This window comes from Oncorhynchus clarkii, chromosome 2, assembly GCF_045791955.1.
Source record: "Oncorhynchus clarkii lewisi isolate Uvic-CL-2024 chromosome 2, UVic_Ocla_1.0, whole genome shotgun sequence".
NCBI classification, from domain to species: domain Eukaryota; kingdom Metazoa; phylum Chordata; class Actinopteri; order Salmoniformes; family Salmonidae; genus Oncorhynchus; species Oncorhynchus clarkii.
Window position 1 is genome coordinate 15,728,045 of NC_092148.1, and position 23,746 is coordinate 15,751,790.

General features: G+C 42.6%; 1 protein-coding gene and 1 pseudogene across 2 annotated transcripts; one reads left to right on the forward strand and one right to left on the reverse strand.

Annotated features, from left to right (window-relative positions):
* Window positions 1-960: 960 nt before the first annotated feature.
* Window positions 961-10,281, reverse strand: LOC139422720 (trypsin-1-like; annotated as a pseudogene).
* Window positions 10,282-12,909: 2,628 nt separating this feature from the next.
* LOC139422714 (trypsin-2) lies at window positions 12,910-14,623 on the forward strand. 2 transcript variants are annotated; one of them, XM_071174020.1, is made up of 6 exons: window positions 12,910-12,971; window positions 13,150-13,300; window positions 13,436-13,686; window positions 13,866-14,002; window positions 14,167-14,268; window positions 14,455-14,623. In XM_071174020.1, the coding sequence occupies exons 1-6, from the start codon at window positions 12,932-12,934 to the stop codon at window positions 14,500-14,502; spliced, it is 729 nt and encodes a 242-aa protein (XP_071030121.1). In that variant the 5' UTR covers window positions 12,910-12,931; the 3' UTR covers window positions 14,503-14,623. The 2 variants fall into 2 exon arrangements, with proteins under 2 accessions (XP_071030121.1, XP_071030111.1); XM_071174010.1 differs by lacking the exon at window positions 14,455-14,623 and having other exon boundaries at window positions 14,167-14,334.
* Window positions 14,624-23,746: the final 9,123 nt, after the last annotated feature.

The window sequence follows — 23,746 nt, forward strand, 5'->3', positions numbered from 1 at the left end:
TCCATGTGCTTTCTTACTTCACAGACTCAATGAAATGAAGGCCTTTTTCTAAATATTTGGTTAAATGATTAACATTGTGTATGGTTTCCTAGAAATAAGGGTGGCTCAACTTACCCCACTCTCCCCTAGTGTATGGCTTTCATATTTCCTGAAGTGAATTACAACCTTATAATAGATATTTATAGCCAAGCACTTCTTATTCATTAATATGCAGATATTGTCCTGTGATGGCCCAGGGCTAAGCCCTGAATGTTTGGGAACTCTGATACCTCTGATTGTTCCTCTCAATAATGGAGGTTACAAAATCTCTGACTGTGAATATTGAAGTACAGTATTTAGCATCTGGACTCAGTCTGACTGATGCACATTCAAGGGGTATTGACTCTAAATCATGCAACCCAATATACAAACATTATGTAAGATCCAACCATATTCATGTTGCACCACACAGTATTTCAGTAGCAACACAGCTCTCAGAGACAATACTCTAAATGGGTAAGAAGGAGGAGAAATTATGCCACACTTTTAACATCCGTACATCAGCTATTGTGAGCAGCAACGCATCAATACACAACTATAGAAACAAATCAATGTAATCAATAATGTACCTTGTTGTATCTTGCTGTATTGATACAAATCAAATGGTTACGGTAGGGTACCATGACACAATGAATTTACCCCCTGTATCCTTTAGAAAGAAAAACAGTATATTCTTGATCCATACTTTAACAATTTGCTAGTGGTTACTAGTTTCTCTAGTGTTTACTAGTAAAACTACTTGACATGAGAAGATAGAAAGACCTTTACAAAGATTTCTAAGGACAGTGAGAGTACAAACACAACAGGAAAAAAAGTATTTCGTGTTAAATGCTTTATTTGTCATGAAAACATGTGGATATTGAACTGCACAGGATGTTGTAGAGGTGTGGGACTATTGAATGACCAAAGCTAGGATCAGACTTAGTAGGTGGCCATTGTGCTGGTCAGCCAGTCATTAAAGATGCACACCTAGAGAAGGAGAAGGGAGACATCAGTGTACACAGGGCCAAGTCACTGTAAACCTGGGATGAAGTTGGTATTGGAGCTGGGGTGAAGTTGGTATTATTGAAGTTAGAAACATGTAGTTGTGACAGGGATGAGCCAGTGGTCTAATAAAGGCTTTATCCCACAAACTTAGCAGCAGAAGCCTATATTCTTACCTTGGCATAGACACCGTGGTTATCAGTGCTGGGCACAGCCCTATCCCCAGGACACAATACCCTGAAGCTGACCGTTGCGCACCACGGGGCCACCGGAGTCACCCTGAGAGAGAGACACTGTTACTTCACTGTTTCTCTATACTGTATTTTCGGTCAGACAACAACCACCCGAGCCACTGCCTGTTCACCCCGCTATCATCCAGAAGGCGAGGTCAGTAGCAGGGACAGAGAGACTGAAAAACAGCTTCTATCTCAAGGCCATCAGACTGTTAAACAGCCACCACTAACATTGAGTGGCTGCTGCCAACATACTGACTCAACTCCAGCCACTTTAATAATGGAAAAATGGATGTAAAAAATGTATCACTAGCCACTTTAAACAATGCCACTTAATATAATGTTTACATACCCTACATTACTCATCTCATATGTATATACTGTACTCTATATCATCTACTGCATCTTGCCATCTTTATGTAATACATGTATCACTAGCCACTTTAAACTATGCCACTTTATGTTTATATACCCTACATTACTCATGTATATACTGTACTCTATACCATCTACTGTATCTTGCCTATGCTGTTCTGTACCATCACTCATTCATATATCTTTATGTACATATTCTTTATCCCTTTACACTTGTGTGTATAAGGTAGTAGTTGTGGAATTGTTAGGTTAGATTACTCGTTTGTTATTACTGCACTGTCGGAACTAGAAGCACAAGCAGTTCGCTACACTCGCATTAACATCTGCTAACCATGTGTATGTGACAAATAAGATTTGATTTGATTTAATAGTTTTGATAAGCTGGTCAGTAGTACTTGGCAAGAGTCCTTGCCTCCCTCCAGGAATCCAGCACAGAACATGGCGTTAGTGATCATGCCAGGGTAGGCGTTGTTACAGACGTTGAAGGACAGGAGGGCGAGGTTCAGGCACTGTAGCTTGTTGCTATCGGTGGCTGTAAGGATGGATGAAAAATGAAAGAATGGATAGAAAGAAGGGGAAATTAAAGGCAGAACATGCCAATTATGGATCATTTACATTTTAACACTGGCAATGGTTACCTGACCAAGTATATTTTACAACAGAGCCCCAAAATACAGGAGCTCATGGTGTTGCCCCATCCAGAGACGGTACACATGGTGCCCGCGGGGGCACAGCTGCTGGGCAGAGCAACAGGCTGCACGTAGGTGTTGAGGGTGGCGGGCTTGATCAGCATGATGTCATTGTTGATGTTGTAGGAGCTGTAGTTGGGGTGGGGGATGACGTGGGAAGAAGTGATGAATTGCTCCTTACCTTCAGTCCTGTCAACGTTGTTCTCGCCCAGACACACCTCCACACAGCTTAGGGAGAAAGAGGGAAAGGAAAGTATCACTTGATGGTGTTCTGTGCTGAGCCTTGGGGTGCAGGTGAAGTGAACTGCATGATATAATCTGGATGATAGGATGTTGTTAAACCATGACAGACATGTAAATAACCTTGTACATGCATTGGCGAGTGCGAGCCGGAACGGCTCATAGGAACAGGAGCCTATCTCCTGTTTCTGTAGGGTGAGGCAGCTTGCTGTACCAATACACATTGAATGTATTCATTAAATGTAAGTCTTACTCATCTATAAGCACATAGGATATTTCAGGTACAGTTGAAGTCGGAAGTTTACATACACTTAGGTCGGAGTCATTAAAATTCATTTTTCAACCACTCCACAAAATTCTTGTTAACAAACTATAGTTTTGGCAAGTTGGTTAGGACATCTACTTTGTGCATGACACAGGTAATTTGTCCAACAATTGTTTACAGACAGATTATTTCACTTAGAATTCACTGTATCACAATTCCAGTGTGTCAGAAGTTTACATACACTAAGTTGACTGTGCCTTTAAACAGCTTGGAAAATTCCAGAAAATTATGTCATGGCTTTAGAAGCTTCTGTTAGGCTAATTTACATAATTTGAGTCATTTGGAGATGTACCTGTGGATGTATTTCAAGGCCTACCATCAAACTCAGTGCCTCTTTGCTTGACATCATGGGGAAAATCAAAAGAAATCAGCCAAGACCTCCGAAAAAAATTGTAGACCTCCACGAGTCTGGTTCATCCTTAGGAGCAGTTTCCAAATGCCTGAAAGTACCACGTTCATCTGTACAAACAATAGTACACAAGTATAAACACCATGGGATAACGCAGCCGTCATACCGCTCAGGAAGGAGACGCGTTCTGTCTCCTAGAGATGAATGTGCTTTGGTGCGAAAAGTGCAAATCAATCCCAGAACAACAGCAAAGGACCCTGTGAAGACGCTGGAGGAAACGGGTACAAAAATATCTATATCCACAGTAAAAATGAGTCCTATATTAACATAACCTGAAAGGCTGCTCAGCAAGGAAGAAGCCACTTCTCCAAAACTGCCATAAAAAAGCCAGACTACACTTTGCAACTGCACATGGGGACAAAGATCATACTTTTTGGAGAAATATCCTCTGGTCTGATGAAACAAAATAAAAAAATTGACAACTTAGTTGCAAATTGGGGGGAAAGTAGCCTAGTGGTTAGAGCGTTGGACTATTAACCGAAAAGTTTGCATGATTGAAACCTGGAGTTGACAAGGTAAAAATCTGTCATTCTGCCCCTGAACAAGGCAGTTAACCCACTGTTCCCAGGCCATCATTGAAAATAAGAATTTGTTCTTAACTTACTTGCCTAGTTAAATAAAGGTAATGTTATATATACAGTTCCTTGCGAAAGTATTCGGCCCCCTTGAACTTTGCGACCTTTTGCCACATTTCAGGCTTCAAACATAAATATATAAAACTGTATTTTTTTTGTGAAGAATCAACAACAAGTGGGACACAATCATGAAGTGGAATGACATTTATTGGATATTTCAAACTTTTTTAACAAATCAAAAACTGAAAAATTGGGCGTGCAAAATTATTCAGCCCCTTTACTTTCAGTGCAGCAAACTCTCTCCAGAAGTTCAGTGAGGATCTCTAAATGATCCAATGTTGACCTAAATGACTAATGATGATAAATACAATCCACCTGTGTGTAATCAAGTCTCCGTATAAATGCACCTGCACTGTGATAGTCTCAGAGGTCCGTTAAAAGCGCAGAGAGCATCATGAAGAACAAGGAACACACCAGGCAGGTCCGAGATACTGTTGTGAAGAAGTTTAAAGCCGGATTTGGATACAAAAAGAATTCCCAAGCTTTAAACATCCCAAGGAGCACTGTGCAAGCGATAATATTGAAATGGAAGGAGTATCAGACCACTGCAAATCTACCAAGACCTGGCCGTCCCTCTAAACTTTCAGCTCATACAAGGAGAAGACTGATGCAGAGATGCAGCCAAGAGGCCCATGATCACTCTGGATGAACTACAGAGATCTACAGCTGAGGTGGGAGACTCTGTCCATAGGACAACAATCAGTCGTATATTGCACAAATCTGGCCTTTATGTAAGAGTGGCAAGAAGAAAGACATTTCTTAAAGATATCCATAAAAAGTGTCGTTTAAAGTTTGCCACAAGCCACCTGGGAGACACACCAAACATGTGGAAGAAGGTGCTCTGGTCAGATGAAACCAAAATTGAACTTTTTGGCAACAATGCAAAACGTTATGTTTGGCGTAAAAGCAACACAGCTGAACACACCATCCCCACTGTCAAACATGGTGGTGGCAGCATCATGGTTTGGGCCTGCTTTTCTTCAGCAGGGACAGGGAAGATGGTTAAAATTGATGGGAAGATGGATGGAACCAAATACAGGACCATTCTGGAAGAAAACCTGATGGAGTCTGCAAAAGACCTGAGACTGGGACGTAGATTTGTCTTCCAACAAGACAATAATCCAAAACATAAAGCAAAATCTACAATGGAATGGTTCAAAAATAAACATATCCAGGTGTTAGAATGGCCAAGTCAAAGTCCAGACCTGAATCCAATCGAGAATCTGTGGAAAGAACTGAAAACTGCTGTTCACAAATGCTCTCCATCCAACCTCACTGAGCTCGAGCTGTTTTGCAAGGAGGAATGGAAAAAAATGTCAGTCTCTCGATGTGCAAAACTGAGAGACATACCCCAAGCGACTTACAGCTGTAACCGCAGCAAAAGGTGGCGCTACAAAGTATTAACTTAAGGGGGCTGAATAATTTTGCACGCCCAATTTTTGAGTTTTTGATTTGTTAAAAAAGTTTGAAATATCCAATAAATGTCGTTCCACTTCATGATTGTGTCCCACTTGTTGTTGATTCTTCACAAAAAAAATACTGTTTTATATCTTTATGTTTGAAGCCTGAAATGTGGCAAAAGGTTGCAAAGTTCAAGGGGGCCGAATACTTTCGCAAGGCACTGTATATTTAAATGGGTCTTCCAAATGGACAATGACCGCAAGCATACCTCCAAAGGTGTGGCAAAATGGCTTAAGGACAACAAAGTAAAGGTATTGGAGTGGCCATCTCAAAGCCCTGACCTCAATCCTATAGATAGTTTGTGGGCAGATCTGAAAAAGTGTATGCGAGCAAGGAGGCCTACAAACCTGACTCAGTTACACCAGCTCTGTCAGGAGGAATGGGCCAAAATTCACCCAAATTATTGTGTGAAGTTTGTGGAAGGCTACCCAAAATGTTTGACCCAAGTTAAACAATTTAAAGGCAATGCTACCAAATACTAATTGAGTGTATGTACACTACTGAACCACTGGGAATGTGATGAAATAAATAAAAACTTAAATAAATTATTCTCTCTACTATTATTCTGACATTTCACATTCTTAATGAGTTGGACGGGAAGGATATACTCCAAACACCCGAACAGGCCCTCATCCCCATCATTCACTGGAGAAAGAAACAGATTTCGCAGAAAGATATTGGGTGCCTTGAGGATCAGGCACCCATGGATCAGGCGATGAGTGCCTAATCTGCCTTTGCCATCTGTAATGTTATCCAACGTTCAATCGCTGGAAAATAAATGGGCCGAACTGAAAGCACATTTATCCTACCAATGGGACATTAAAAACGGTAATATCTTATGTTTCACCGAGTCGTGGCTGAACGACAATATTAATAACATACAGCTGACGGGTTATAGTCTATCGGCAGGACAGAACAGCAGCCTCTGGTAAGACACTGGGCCGATGTATATTTGTAAACAACAGCTGGTGCATGATATCTAAGGACGTCTCAAAGTTTTGCTCGCCTGAGGTAGAGTATCTCATGGTAAGCTGTAGACCACACTATCTACCTAGAGAGTTTTCATCTGTATTTTTCGTAACTGTCTACCACAAACCGACGCTGGCACTAAAACAGCACTGTATACCGCCATAAGCAAACATGAAAACTATCATCCAGAGGCGGTGCTCCTAGTGGCCAGGGACTGCAGGGAATCAGTTTTGCCTCATGTCTATCAGCATGTTAAAAATAATTCTAGACCACCTTTACTCCACACACAGAGATGCGTACAAAGCTCTCCCTCGCCCTCCATTTGGTGAACCTGACCATCATTTTACCCTCCTGATTCCTGCTTACAAGCTCAAATTTAAGCAGGAAGCACCAGTGACTCGGCCTATAAAAAAAGTGGTGAAGCTGATGAAGCAGATGCTAAACTACAGGACTGTTTTGCCAGCACAGACTGGAATATGTTCTGGGATTCTTCCGATGGCATTGAGGAGTACACCACATCAGTCACTGGCTTCATCAATAAGTTAATTCATAACGTGTTGTCCCTACAGTGACTGTATGTACATACCCCAACCAGAAGCCATGGATTACAGGCAACATTTGGACTGAACAAAAGGGTAGAGCTGCCGCTTTCAAGGTGCGGGACTCTAACCCGGAAGCTTATAAGAAATCCCGCAATGTCTTCCGATGAACCATCAAACGGGCAAAGCATCAATACAGGGCTAAGATTGAACCGTACAACATCAGGTCCGACGCTCAACGGATGTGCCAGGGCTTGTAAACTATTACAGTCTACAAAGGGAAGCACAGCCGAGAGCTGCCCAGTGACACGAGGCTACCAGACAAGCTAAATAACTTCTATGCTCGCTTCGAGGCAAGTAACACTGAAACATGCATGAGAGCATCAGCTGTTTTGGATGATTGTGTGATCCCGCACTCCACAGCCAATGTGAGTAAGACCTTTTAAACAGGTCAACATTCACAAGGCCGCAGGGCCAGATGGATTACCAGGACGTTTACTCTGAGCATGTGTTGACTAACTGGCAAATGTCTTCACTACCGACCTGTAGCACTCACGTCTGTAGCCATGAAATGCTATGAAATGCTTTGAAAGGCTGGTCATGGCTCACATCAACATCATTATCCCAGAAACCCTAGACCCACTCCAATTTGCATACCACCCCAAAAGATCCACGAATGATGAAATCTCTATTGCATTCCACACACCCTTTCACACCTGGACAAAAGGAACACTTATGTGAGAATGCTATTCATTGACTACAGCTCAGCGTTCAACACCATAGTGCCCTCAAAGCTAATCACGAAGCTAAGGACCCTAGGACTAAACACCTCCCTCTGCAACTGGATCCTGGACTTCCTGACCGCTGCCCCCAGGTGGTAAGAGTAGGTAACAACACATCTGCCACACTGATCCTCAACACGGGGGCCCCTCAGGGGTGCGTGCTCAGTCCCCTCCTACACTCCCTGTTCACTCATGACTCTACGGCCAGGCACGACTCGAACAACATCTTTAAGTTTGCCGATGACACAACTGGGGTAGGCCTGATCACCAACAATGATGAGACAGCCTATAGGGAGGAGGTCAGAGACCTGACCATGGGGTGCAAAGACAACAAACTCTCCCTCAACGTGATCAAGACAAAGGAGATGATTGTGGACTACAGGAAAAGGAGGACTGAGCAAGTTGAGAGCTTCAAGTTCCTTGGCGTCCACATCACCAACAAACTAACATGGTCCAAGCACACCAAGACAGTCGTGATGAGGACACAACAAAACCTATTCTCCCTCAGGAGACTGAAAAGATTTGGCATGGGTCCTCAGATCCTCAAAAGGTTTTACAGATGCACCATCGAGAGCATCCTGACAGGTTGCATCACTGCCTGTTATGGCAACTGCTTGGCCTCAGACCGCAAGGCACTACAGAGGGTAGTGCGTACAGCCTAGTACATCACCAGGGCCAAGCTTCCTGCCATCCAGGACCTCTACACCAGGGGGAGTCACAGGAAGGCCCTAAACATTTTCAAAGTCTCCATCCACCATAGTCATAGACTGTTCTCTCTGCTACCGCACGACAAGCGGTACTGGAGCGCCAAGTCCTAGGTCCAAGAGGCTTCTAAACAGCTTCTACCCCCAAGCCATAAGACTCCTGAACATCTAATCAAATGACTACCGAGACTATTTGCATTGCCCCCCCTTGCTCTTCTACGCTGCTGCTACTCTCTGTTATTATCTATGCACAGTCACTTTAATAACTCTACATACATGTACATATTACCTCAATTACTCGACACCGGTGCCCCTGCACATTGACTCTGTACCGGTACCCACTGTATATAGCTCCGCTATTGTTATTTTACTGCTTATTCTTATCTCTTACTTTTTTTAGGTGTTTTCTTAAAACTGCGTTGTTGGTTAAGGGCTTGTAAGTAAGCATTTCACTGTAAGGTCTACCTACCTGTCTACCTGTTGTATTCGGCGCATGTGACAAATACATTTTGATTTTAATATATAAAACAGACCATTAGTATATGTACCATCAAGTTATATGCAACTCATATTTCTGTATTAATTTAACTGAAAAAGTACATTTCAAGTCATCATTGTGGTATCACTGATTTGAGATTAGTGTGGTAAGTACCTGGCAAGAGTCCTTGCCTCCCTCCAGGTATCCAGCACAGAACATGGCATTGGTGATCATGCCAGTGTAGGAGTTGTTACTGTAGGACAGGATGGGGATGTTCAGGCACTGCGGCTTGTTGCTGAGAGAGAATGAGAGAGAAAGAGAGGATATTGTGTTCCTAATAGTACAATTTCTATGCCTGAAAACACTCAGTCACCATGAAAATGACCAACTGGCGCATGTAACCTTTGACCCAGGTTCTGTACTCACTGGAGCTCATGGTGCTGTAGTTGGGGTGACGGATCACGCGGGATGAAGAGATGAACTGCTTGCTACCCTCAGTTACCTTGATGTTGTGCTCGCCCAGACGCACCTCCACATGAGAAGATCAGAAGATTCTATGAATACTCCTAAGTGGCGCAGCAGTCTAAGGCACTGCATCTCAGTGCTAGAGGTGTCACTACAGACCCTGGTTCGATCCCGGGCTGTATCACAACTGGCCGTGATCAGGAGTCACATAGGGCAGCGGACAATTAGCACAGTGTCGTCTGGGTTAGGGGAGGGTTTGGAGTAGGTCGTCATTGTAATATAAGAATTTGTTATTAACTGACTTGCCTAGTTAATAAAAGTTCAATTAAATAAACAAATGAGAGAGAGAAGTCTAATTAATTAACTTAGTTAAATACAAACTCTAAAACTATGTCCTTTAGTTTAGCCAAAATTTGATTGTCACTAACCATGTTTCCATCCAAACATTATTTTGCAAGTAAAGTACGTGTCGGATAAAAAAACTCCCAACAGGCCTGATGGAAACAGTATAATATTAGGTTAACTTTCCTAGATGTTGACAGAACAAAATACGCTAGACAGGGGTGTACACAATATATTGGAAGTAGTTCACATGATACTTACGACTTGTAGCAGTGAGCAGCAGGCACCACCATGTGCTGGAGATCAGGGAGCCACCACAGAAGTGTTACCCAGACTGCAGAGATACCTGATGGTGCTGGGAGTACGGCTTGTCTTGCACTCACCTTCGATCTTTTCGTCCTCCATTGCGACTGGAAACCGAGAGCAGGCAGATTCTTAGCTATATTTCCTCACCTTTTGAGTATATTAAAAAAGGCATAATACTATCATAAAAGTGGAATAACATTTGTTAATAACGTAAAATTAACACATTTGTGATGTTAGTGTCAACACAGTCCTCTATGCCAATTTTTACACTGCTCCGATGAGCAGAGCAAAGACCAGAGAAATCATGGTTGCTGTGTCATCCTGTCGATGAAAGGGGTTAACCTGCACCCCTGGTTTATGTACCTCACAGTTTCATGGAACTGTTTGATATGTCGAGATCTCTAATCAGATTTAAAAGGTTCTCTGGTGAGCAAATAATACAGCAGGTAGCATCAAGCTGTAAATGTTGGAAAGTTGTGCATCCTCACCACTCACTGGGGAAGGTTAAGATACGGGAAGGGTCAACTGATCCTAGCTCTGTGTCCAAGACCAACGTCTATGTGAATGAGACTCAAACCTGTCAAATCACCTTGCAAAATGTAGGCCTACCTTTTCATTAAGTATTGGTCAACGTTGTCTTATTAGTCCCAGTACAGTGTTTATTGAGTTAATTCCAGACTTAGGACTGGATTCAATCCGTATTGTGGAAGTGTCATTCAAGGTCAGTGTTAATATGTGAAGGTAATTTCCGAATGAGCTGACATATGCAGCATTTACCGTGAATGAAGACTTTGCGAACAGGGGGAAATGCCTTTAAAATTCAATTGAGTTTTAACGCAGAATTTCTGTGACCATCTACGATACGGATGAAATCCAGCCCTTCATTTCTACCAGAAGACAGTGATACAGTACACTAAAACTGCTAGTTTGAGATGACCAGTATTCTCTGCAGTTCAAACTGTATCTTGACCTCAACATGGCTGCAACACAGCTGTGTGTGAACACACACAATCTACCCAAGGCCTACTGTACCATAGCTTTGTAGATTAGATGTTTACTTAGTCACATGCACAGGGTCGTAGATGTCGTTGCAGTGTATAGTGAAGTACACAACTTCTTCGGGATCGGTGTCCCTTCCACGGGACGGTTGAGCTAACGTAGGCTAATGCGATTAGCATGAGGTTGTAAGTAACAAGATTTCCCAGGACATAGACATATCTGATGTTGGCAGAAAGCTTACATTCTTGTTAATCTAACTGCACTGTCCAATTTACAGTAGCTATTTCAGTGAAATAATACCATGCTACTGTTTGAGGAGTGTGCATAATTTTATACATGGCAAGTTATTAATAAACATATTAGGCACATTTGTGCAGTCTTGACACATTTTTAACAGAAATGCAATGGTTCATTGGATCAGACTAAAACTTTGCACATACACTGCTGCCAACTAGTGGACAAAATCTAAATTGCACCTGGACTGGAATAATACATTATGGCCTTTCTCTTGCATTTCAAAGATGATGGTACAAAAAAAATACAAAATAGTGGGGGGGGGGGGGGGTTTCTTTGTATTATCTTTTACCAGATCTATTCTGTTATATTTTCCTAAATTCCTTCCACATTTCCATAAACTTCAAAGTGTTTCCTTTCAAATGGTACCAAGAATATGCATATCCTTGCTTCAGGGCCTAAGCTACAGGCAGTTAGATGTCGGTATGGAATTTTAGGCAAAACATTTAAAAAAAAGGGTTGTATCCTTTTTTATGAGCATGGCCTTATTTCTATTACAGCATATTGGATGACTGTCATTCATATTCCATTCACCTATCTTAATGTAACAGCGATAGGTTAAGGCTACTACATGATACTCAAATGTCCCTATACCCATCATGAGATTGCCACAACCTAGTCTATAAATGAACGTTTACATTGTAGGTGCATAGGTTGAAAGAAATTTGAGTTATCAAGGTGACAGACGTCGACACATTCAATACTGCCTTGCCTGCATCTAGGGATGTGGACATAAATTTAGGGTTATGGTTGAGCCAGGATGTGGACATGAAGTTAGAGTTATGGGTAAGGGTTGAGACGGGGTGTAGACTAGTGTCAACCACAGGAGATTATGGCACCTTAATTGGAGATCGTGAGATCAGGAGATCGTGGCACCTTACTCTATTAGTGTAATGGTATCAAATACATCAAACACATGGTTTCCATTTGCTCTGTTCCAGCCATTATTATGAGCCGTCCTCCCCTCAGCAGCCTCCATTACTGTCAAAGTACAACTATTTATTTAAAACTTGTGTTAATACCAAATATAATACATTACACTACCCAAGTGTGTGCTTACATTGAGTGTTTTACTGTATATTAACTGCATACAGTATAACTTATGTAATGAACTCATGGCCATATAAGGTATACAGAGTTTATTTTTAAGACAGCCTTGCATGACATTCCAACAAAACCCCATAAACCCAGTTTGCTTGTTTACAAAGCTCAAATTGGCCTTGTGAGCAGCAAAGCTGTGTTTGTCGACTTCTCCAAGAGAATACCACCGTGTGAACCACACAGCTGTGTTGCAGTCATGTTGAGATCAAGATACAGTCTGAACTGCAGAGAATACTGGCCATCTCAAACTGGCAGTTGTAGTGCACTGTACATTTATCAATGTCTCCTGTAAGAATTTCAAATCAAATCCAGATGGTAAGAACCTGCACAAAAAAAGGAAAACGTATATTTAGCTTCATGCTGCCTTTAGGGTCAACTTTATACCAATCCTTGATGGAAACTGCTGTGTCGTAATGCTGACCTTGGCAATGCACCTTTTGCCTCTGATTGGATTTCTCTTGACCAATCAAACAGTTCCATTAAACGGGGCGGCACACCCGATTCTGCATATATACCAGGGGTGCAGATTAACCCCTTTCATCGACAGGATCATACAGCAACCATGATTTCTCTGGTCTTCGTTCTGCTCATTGGAGCCGCTTGTGAGTATAATAATGACCATAGAAAAAGAACAGGACTGTGTAATGACACTAACATCACAAATGTGTTTTTTTGACGTTATTAAGAAATATGTTGTTGTTGTTTTATCATAGTGCTATGCTTTTCCATCTCAAAAGCTGAGGTAATATCGTTAAGAATGTGCCTGCTCTCTGTTTACAGTCGCAACGGAGGATGACAAGATCGTTGGAGGGTATGAGTGCAAGGCCTATTCCCAGCCCCACCAGGTGTCTCTGAACTCTGGGTACCACTTCTGTGGTGGCTCCTTGGTCAATGAGAACTGGGTTGTGTCTGCTGCTCACTGCTACAAGTCGTAAGTACACTCCCAAGTGAACTACTAGCAACATATTGAGTCAATTACAGCTAGCAACAATTTGATAAGCTTAACTTTTGCGAAACTTAAGGACACAAGTGAACTCCACATTCACATGAACTCTCTCTCTTTCAGCCGTGTGGAGGTGCATCTGGGCGAGCACAACATCAAGGTGACTGAGGGTAGCGAGCAGTTCATCTCTTCATCCCGCGTGATCCGTCACCCCAACTACAGCGCCTACGACCTCGACAATGACATCATGCTGATCAAGCTGAGCAAGCCCGCCACCCTCAACACCTACGTGCAGCCTGTTGCTCTTCCCAGCAGCTGTGCCCCCGCTGGCACCATGTGTACCGTCTCTGGATGGGGCAACACCATGAGCTCCAGTGAGTGCAGAACCTGGGTCAAAGGTTACATGTGCCAGTTGGTCATCTTTATGGTGACTGAGTGTGTTTACAGGCATTGAACATATACTATTAGAAACACAATGACATTATATATAACCATAACTCTCCTTCTCCCTCTCTCCATTCTTCCATTTCTGCTTTTCTGCTTTTCCTTACAGCCGCTGACAAGAACAAGCTTCAGTGCCTGAACATCCCCATCCTGTCCTACAGCGACTGTAACAACTCCTACCCTGGCATGATCACCAACGCCATGTTCTGCGCTGGATACCTGGAGGGAGGCAAGGACTCTTGCCAGGTACTTACCACACTGACCTCAATTCAGTGGTACCACAATGATGACTTTAAATGTACTTTTTCAGTTCAATTAATACAGAAATATGAGTTGTATATAACTCTTTCTTTCTCTCTCTCTCTCTTTCTGCCTTCCTTCTTCCCTCTCTCGCTCTCTCTCTCTCTCAGGGTGACTCCGGTGGCCCTGTGGTGTGCAACGGTGAGCTCCAGGGTGTTGTGTCCTGGGGTTACGGCTGTGCCGAGCCCGGTAACCCCGGTGTCTACGCCAAGGTAAGACAGAAAAATTGTTTTCCTGTTGTGTTTGAGGAAAACATCAACATTCATACATCACTGTGACATCACTTGGTTTCCCAAAATAAAAAGACATTGAGTCTATAAAACATTGATTGATGGTTCTCATGTTGCCTCCCATTGAGCGTGTCCACTAATGTCTCTCTTCTTCTTCTCTTCCTTCAGGTGTGCATCTTCAATGACTGGCTGACCAGCACCATGGCCACCTACTAAGTCTGATCCTAGCTTCGGTCCTCCAGCATGGTCCCAGAAGTCTACAACATCCTGTGCAGTTCAGCATCTACCTTTTATACTGGAGATGAAATACTAATGACAAATTAAATATTTAACATAATTTCAGTCTACTGAGTATTTTTCCCAAAGATAAATAAAAAAGTGAATATACTCTTGAAGGTTCTTCTTACATGCCTGCAGCATAGAGCACATATTCATGTATGACATTCAATATTTTGTTCTGTATAGCATCAAGAGAGTGTTGATTGCAAGTGGAATGTTAATAAATGCTGTCATTATATCAGCTGGAATTATATCAGCTAAAAGCTATGGTCTGTGACTGGTACATATATTTCTTGACTTTTAAATAAATGCTGATTTTTGAAGAGTATAATGTATAAATGCCTCAGGAGCTCAGGTAATCTGTCGTACCCCATCACACTCAAACTGGACAGTTTTATCTCAATCTCTTCATTCAAAGACTCAATCATGGACACTCTTACTGACAGTTAGGGCTGCTTCGCGTGATGTATTGTTGTTGTCTCTACCTTCTTGCCCTTTGTGCTGTTGTCTGTGCCCAATAATCTTTGTACCATGTTTTGTGTTGCTACCATGTTGTGTCATGTTGTGTTGCTACCATGTTGTGTTGCTGCCATGCTATGCTGTTGTCTAAGGTCTCTCTTTACGTAGTGGTGTCTCTCTTGTCGTCGTGTGTTTTGTCCTATATTTTTATTGCATTTTTTATTTTTAATCCCAGCCCCCGTCCCCTCAGGAGGCCTTTTGCCTTTTAGTAGGCCGTCACTGACTTGCCTAGTTAAATCCAATTTAAATGTAATTATTTTTTATAAAAGAATGCAAGATATAAGTACATTTTACTCCATTGTTTGTAAACAATGTAATTGTAAACAAACACTATAACTTCGAAACATGAGTCATGATTCAATCATATGTGCATTGTTGACAAGCGCATTGCTCTGTTGATCATTTTGCTTTATAAAGACAATTTACTACTCTCTATAGCCCTCAACTCTAGAATAGAAAACCAGCAGGTTCTGGACATTGTAGGGTAAGAGTTGAATACCCCTGCTCTATAGCAATCATTAAGACAAATTTTATTTTTTATTTGGTTGAGCAATCCCTTTAACAAATTAAACTGTTAGGAGGAATTATATATGGACATCCTTATATTGGAAATGTCACATTTTCTATTTCAGTGCAAACATTAGTTATGTATTCTATGGGGTTATGGTTGCATACAGTTCAGAGAGAAGTGATGTGTAACAACTGTAACCTGTGTGAGATGCAGTGGTGGGCTCTCAGGGCCAGCAATGTCTTCTCTGCTGATCTAAACATCATCAGAATATATATATTTTTAAATATATTTTCCCACAAATATGTATTAAATTATTCCCCAGAGTAAGAGTTATACTCTTCATTTCATAGCTTTCCTCTTGGTTGCGCTGCTTCCAGCCCCAGGTTGAGATTTGGAGGGCTGGTCTTTACGTTAGATCTTTTATCCAATCATATTCAGCCATCATGTGTTGCCAGGGGTCTAAAATCGGCCCTCAGGCCTTCAGAATCAACAGTGCGGGCGCTTGTAGCTTAAAGTGAATGAAAATGAAAATTTAGTGTCAACTAATCAGCTTTAGAGTTGGCTATTGTACGCCTGCTGGCTGGCTCCAGTGTTACACAGGAGCCAGCTAGCAGGCGTAGTGCGTGCACGTCTTTTGATTGGATTACCAATATTGAGAGGCAAAACAAATTAATTTGCGTACTACTAAGCTGTTTTTTCAACCCACAATGGCGGAAGGAGGAGAAGATATCGATTTGGTCGAGGATATAATTATAACGCCATTCTCAAGACGAACTTTTCAAGAAAAGTTAGACATTGTAAGGAGAGGTCGCCCGACGCCGACGCTACAAAGCCTGTCACAGGCGGGAAAGGGGTTTGTTCGCCATTTTCAAAGTTCCAACTACGAGCGCTATCAATGGCTCACAGGCTCCGAGAAGCACTGCAAACTGTACTGATGGGAATGCCTATCATTTGCAAGTGATCGATTTGGTGTTTGGAGCCACACTGGCTTTGCAAACTTGAGTTGTCTAAGCAAGGCAGCAACGAGACACCAAAGTATGGCTGGGCACTTACAAGCAATGGTGCTTTTGAAAACTTTTGGGGACAACCGAGTGGATCTACAGCTCAACGAACAAGCGCACAGGGCAACGGAGCTGCACAATGAAAAGGTGAAGAAAAATAGGGAAATATTGAAAAGACTCATTGATTGTGTCATGTTTTTGGGTAAACAGGAACTGTATTTTTTGGGGGGGGACTTAAAGCTCAAAGTTTGTGGACCAGAAATGGATAGAAGAAGAATATTAACTCTGTTGCACTCGACTATGTTATTGCCTATTAGTTGAACTGTACTGTATTGTACTCTTCCCCTGCAATTCTCTGAATAAAAATGTCAATTTCAAGGTGGCACAACGCCTGGTTATACAGCGATTCTGTCTAAATGTATAGTGTCTAGAGCCATGGCATCATAATGATGGTAATAAGAGGTGGATTAATTCGGGTGGGACTGTGTAGGACCTCACTGAAGGCCCAGGCCCCAGGCCCACGGCACGCCACTGGTGAGATGGCTAGCTAGTTAGCGGTGCGCGCTAGTAACATTTACATTTGTGAAGTCACTCGCTCTGAGAACTTGAAGTACTGTAGTTGTTTCGCTGTGGCTTTTGTGGAGCAATAGGTAGCAATGCTTCGTGGGAGGCAAGTGTCAATGTGTTTAGAGGGTCCCTGGTTCAAGTCCAGGGCGTGGTGAGGAGAGGGACCGAAGCAAAACTGTTACATTGGTGCTGTGAGGTAACTTGCACAATAACTGAAGGCAGCCGGGGATGATGTAGCGGTAGGATCACTGGGATGCTGCGGGTTGAGTAGCTAGCTGTACTGACTAGTTTGTCTAGCCAGCATGTTGTTCGTCTGTCCCTCGAGGATGATGACAAATCCGGTGAACCACAACATTAAACAAGTATAGCGAGTGAAATGGAGTTGGCTATACTCATACTGCCCCGGCCCATTAAACAAAAGCAAATTGAGCAATAAACTTCGGTGTCACAACACTCTAGCGAACTCCGTCACTGTTCTCCAAGATCACCTCCATCCAATACGCACGTACCCGCCCAATCTACTTCACGCCACACCGTACGTGGATGCGAACAGTTCTGTACAGGGACGCGGAAAGTTCAAAATTAGAATAAAGTAAATCCAGTCTTTACAGGGGGTTACATTCACCCCTCACTAGGAAAACCTGACGTCCCGACAAGTTATACATAAGATTAGGCATCACAATGAATTTGACACATAACACAGTTTACGACACTCCTTCAGCTGTAACTTCTCTTAACACTATGCAACAGTAAAGCGCCGGCATATAAAAACACACCTTCAAACCAAAAAAACTCTCGGAAGTATGAGATGTGTGTGGTGCAAGAAAACACTGTAATGAGGTGAAGTGATGGTATGGCGATGTACCTGACTTCTTCACCCAGCCAGCTGAAGGACCTCCCGGATGAGTCTACTTTCAAAGTTTCTGCACTGATGCCCTGGTCAGAGTTTATGCAGGAATGCAGGCCATCATGGACAAAGAACTTCTCCCAAAGCACCCTGGCCACAGTGCTGGCTTCCTGATCTTAAGTGGCGTAAGCTTGGGCGTAGCGAGTGAAGTGATCTGTCACTACGAGGATGTTACTGATGTTCTTTGTGTCATTAAATCAAATCAAATCATATGTTATTTGTCACATACACATGGTTAGCAGATGTTAATGCGAGTGTAGCGAAATGCTTGTGCTTCTAGTTCCAACAATGCAGTAATATCCAACAATTTCACAACTACCTTATACACACACAAGTGTAAAGGAATGAATAAGAATATGTACATTAAAAAATATATGAATGAGTGATGGTATAGAACGGCATAGGCAAGTTGCAGTAGATGGTATCGAGTACAGTATATACATATGAGATGAGTACTGTAGGCTATGTAAACATATAACAGTGGCATTGTTTAAAGTGGCTGGTGGTACATTACATCAAGATGATTCCAGCCTCCAGCAGATCTTCCAGGTGTTTTCGGACATCCTCTACATCTGCAGGAGCGATTCTGCGAGACCTCTCTCTGAATGGGCGATCATCCTCATCTGATGCTCCACTCTTTTAGCACACCCTACATCCCACTCATTCAGTTAAAATGCTTTGGCTCTCTCACTCAGTCGTCTTCTCAGGAGCTTTCTACAGTCAGATAGCACAGCAGAGTCACCGAAGTCGAACAGGTCAGGTTTGAGCAGAGTACAGTTCCCCCCAAGGCTGCATGCCTTCATCTTTTATTTTCTGGGTGATGCACCTGCTTCTCTGGGAAGTGTTAGGTTCTAAATTAACCTTGTAAAATTCAAGGACGATTAGTAAAGCTCAGTCCAGGTTTATTCACCATTTGGGTCATACAGCTGCACAGGCAAATACATGTTTCCACCAGTGGTAGTATATATACTCCGATTTGGGTGTTGTGTCCTCCTTCCATCTAAACATTACATCTTTATTGCTAGGCAGGAGGTTACATAAACTGTCCGTTATTGTGACCTGACCTCGGCCCCTCATTCCTGACTAAACCACATCTCTCCACCCTTATCAGTGGCTGCAAACGTGATTGCCTTCCATTTACTCAATACATTCCGAGCTTAAATGCTTGACCAGGACAGTGTGAGTCTTGTTGCCTTGGTGAACTCCTTACAGACTTCAATCTCTGCTTCAGCCACGGGGGAAAAGTCAAGGGCCTCCCAGAGGTGTGTTTAAGGATCCCTATGGGTCCCTCCTCCCTCAGAGTGTTCTCTCTTTCCCTCTGGTGGTAGGCCATTAGGCGGTTGGAGTTCTGATGGGGTACACCCACTTGCGTCGCACGGTCCAGCTTCTCACACAGCTTCCCTAGCACAGAGAACATGTTGCCGTTTGTTCTCAAGAGCATGGAAGAGTCATCATGTGTTGGGGGCTCTGGGAATACTAAGGCATGTGTGTGTAAAGGCTTCTGGCTGCCTGTGTCTGGAACGAATTGCAAAAATCGCTGAAGTTGGAGACTTTTATCTCCCTCACCAACTTCAAACATCTGCTATCTGAGCAACTAACCGATCGCTGCAGCTGTACATAGTCTATCGGTAAATAGCCCACCCAATTTACCTACCTCATCCCCATATTGTTTATATTTATTTACTTTTCTGCTCTTTTGCACACCAGTATCTCTACCTGCACATGACCATCTGATCATTTATCACTCCAGTGTTAATCTGCTAAATTGTAATTATTCGCCTACCTCCTCATGCCCTTTGCACACAATGTATATAGACTCTCTTTTTTTATTTTCTTTCTACTGTGTTATTGACTTGTTAATTGTTTACTCCATGTGTAACTCTGTGTTGTCTGTTCACACTGCTATGCTTTATCTTGGCCAGGTCGCAGTTGTAAATGAGAACTTGTTCTCAACTAGCCTACCTGGTTAAATAAAGGTGAAATAAAATAAAATAAAAAATCTCCTGCCATGTCACTGATGCATCGTGAAACAATGTTATTTGATGAAGGCATTGTCTGTATCATTTTTTGGGTCTTTTCCCCCAGCATTGTTCCAGCCATATCATAGAATTAAGTCCTCCACAATAGTATGGGGCTTGCCTGTCCTAGCCACTCGGTAGCTCACCATATAAGACGCTTCCACCCCCTTCTTATTAATGGTATCTGTTGCTTTTATACATGTCTTACTACTCGAAGGTCGTCTTAATTCTCGATCAAAAAACTCCCATGGCTCATTTTTAAAATTGCCATGTTTTGTTTCTGAAGGTTTCATTGAGTTGTGAGATAGTACTTTTGCACATATAACACATTGTGGCTGAGGAAAGGCACTACTCCCAATATACTGTAAGTGAACCCCAAATAAATGTATTTCTCATCATATTTGCGCTTCTACGATGGTCCAACTTCCCTGTCTGTTGTTCGGTGTTTTCCCGGGGAAGGGGGCAGTAGCTCTTCTGCTGCCTCAGATTCACAACTGTCAGTGTCCATGCTAGCTGGGTTAACAACAAATGTAGAATTACTGATGATAGCATTGGATGTGCTCATGGAAGCAGAAGAACTTGTGTCGTCGACAGGTGCAGGTGTAGTACTGCTGGTAGAGCTGGTCTTGCTGCTGGTGAGCTTCTGATCCACCTCTACGCAGACAACACCATTCTGTATACTTCTGGCCCTTCTTTGGACACTGTGTTAACAACCCTCCAGACGAGCTTCAATGCCATACAGCTCTCCTTCCGTGGCCTCCAACTGCTCTTAAATACAAGTAAAACTAAATGCATGCTTTTCAACCGATCACTGCCTGAACCTGCCCGCCCGTCCAGCATCACTACTCTGGACGGTTCTGACTTAGAATATGTGGACAACTACAAATACCTAGGTGTTTGGTTAGACTGTAAACTCTCCTTACAGACTCACATCAAACATCTCCAATCCAAAGATAAATCTAGAATTGGCTTCCTATTTCGCAACAAAGCATCCTTCACTCATGCTGCCAAACATACCCTCGTAAAACTGACCATCCTACTGAACCTCGACTTTGGCGATGTCATCTACAAAATAGCCTCCAATACCCTACTCAATAAATTGGATGCAGTCTATCACAGTGCCATCCGTTTTGTCACCAAGCCCCATATACTACCCATCACTGTACACTCTCGTTGGCTTGCCCTCGCTTCATACTTGTCGCCCAACACACTGGCTCCAGGTCATCTACAAGACCCTGCTAGGTAAAGTCCCCCCTTATCTCAGCTCGCTGGTCACCATAGCAGCACCCACCTGTAGCACGTGCTCCAGCAGGTATATCTTTCTGCTCACCCCCAAAACCAATTCCTCCTTTGGCCGCCTCTCCTTCCAGTTCTCTGCTGCCAATGACTGGAACGAACTACAAAAAATTATATTTCTACTTTGCACATTCTTCCACTGCAAATCTACCATTCCAGTGTTTTACTTGCTATATTGCATTTACTTTGCCACCATGGCCTTTTTTTGCCTTTACCTCCCTTATCTCACCTCATTTGCTCACATTGTATATAGACTTGTTTTTCTATTGTATTATTGACTGTATGTTTGTTTTACTCCATGTGTAACTTTGTGTTGTTGTATGTGTCAAACTGCTTTGCTTTATCCTGGCCAGGTCGCAATTGTACATGAGAACTTGTTCTCAACTTGCCTACCTGGTTAAATAAAGGTGAAATAAATAAATACATGTTTCTCTATGGACAAGGGCCTTATTTTTTTTAACCATTTATCAATTTTTGAGCAAACGGAATGAACAACAGCTACATTTGGTTAACTACGAACCGTTAGTGGAATTTCTGTGAGAGAGTAACAGTTCATGTGATTGGATGTTAATAATTTGACTAGGCTACCTGTATTTGACATTGTGTTGTTATTTCGCTGAACACTAGATGGTTTAATTCTATTTTTGGCAGTGAAACGAGGCTACTCAGGCAAGAAAAAAACCTAACCTGAATGTATAGCCCTGTTGGAAAATATAAATGGACTGTTTGAAAATGTTTTTTTTTTACATTTATTTTCATTTGTGGGATGCTGCAGTTTTGCATATTGTTATTTATTTTTCTTTGATATGGTGAAATATTCTATTATGCTGTTCAGATTGTACTCATTTTGAATGGTTAGATGTATATGCACTTTGTTTATATACATTAAAAAGCTATACTTTAAATGCAAACGTTTAATAGCATTATTTTTCATAACAAACCAATGCATTTTTAAATACATTGTGGTTAAGGTAGAGTATGATTTCATTTAAAAATGTAATTAGAATTGTTTTAACACCAATCATAGTCAAACTATAGCAAACTGTTTGACTTGAAAAGTAGAACACATATATTTTTTAAAGAGCCGTTTGGGAGGCAAAAGAGCCGGCTCTTTTTGGTGAGCTGAGCCGGCTCACTGAAAACAGATGGAATGCCCATCACAAGCACGTAAACAAGTCTACAAGTTGTTACGGAAATGACAATAACGTACCCCTTCAACCTCCAGCTGCGTACCCCTTCTAGCACTAGGGTCAGCACACTCTCAGGGGTACGCACAATGCCGATTCACATAAAAAATGAAAAAATGTGCATTTAAAGTATAACTTTTTTAAATTACTGAGATCATACGTTTCCTGTAGTTCTTGAACAGGTTTGCACACACTGCAGCAGGGATTTTGGCCCACTCCTCCATACAGACCTTCTCCAGATGCTTCAGGTTTCGGGGCTGTCGCTGGGCAATACGGACTTTCAGCTCCCTCCAAAGATTTTCTATTGGGTTCAGGTCTGGAGACTGGCTAGGCCACTCCAGGACCTTGAGATGATTCTTATGGAGCCACTCCTTAGTTGCCCTGGCTGTGTGTTTTGGGTCGTTGTTATGCTGGAAGACCCAGCCACGGCCCATCTTCAATGCTCTTACTAAGGGAAGGAGGTTGTTGGCCAAGATCTCGCGATACATGGCCCCATCCATCCTCCCCTCAATACGGTGCAGTCGTCCTTTCCCCTTTGCAGAAAAGCATCCCCAAAGAATGATGTTTCCACCTCCATGCTTCATGGTTGGGATGGTGTTCTTGGGGTTGTACTCATCCTTCTTCTTCCTCCAAACAGGGTGAGTGGAGTTTAGACCAAAAAGCTCTATTTCTGTCTCATCAGACCACATGACCTTCTCCCATTCCTCCTCTGGATCACCCAGATGGTCATTGGCAAACTTCAGACGGGCCTGGACATGCACTGGCTTGAGCAGGGGGACCTTGCGTGCGCTGCAGGATTTTAATCCATGACGGCGTAGTGTGTTACTAATGGTTTTCTTTGAGACTGTGGTCCCAGCTCTCTTCAGGTCATTGACCAGGTCCTGCCGTGTAGTTCTGGGCTGATCCCTCACCTTCCTCATGATCATTGATGCCCCACAATGTGAGATCGTGCATGGAGCCCCAGGCCGAGGGTGATTGACCGGCATCTTGAACTTCTTCCATTTTCTAATAATTGCACCAACAGTTGTTGCCTTCTCACCAAGCTGCTTGCCTATTGTCCTGTAGCCCATCCCAGCCTTGTGCAGGTCTCCAATTTTATCCCTGATGTCCTTACACAGCTCTCTGGTCTTGGCCATTGTGGAGAGGTTGAAGTTTGTTTGATTGAGTGTGTGGAC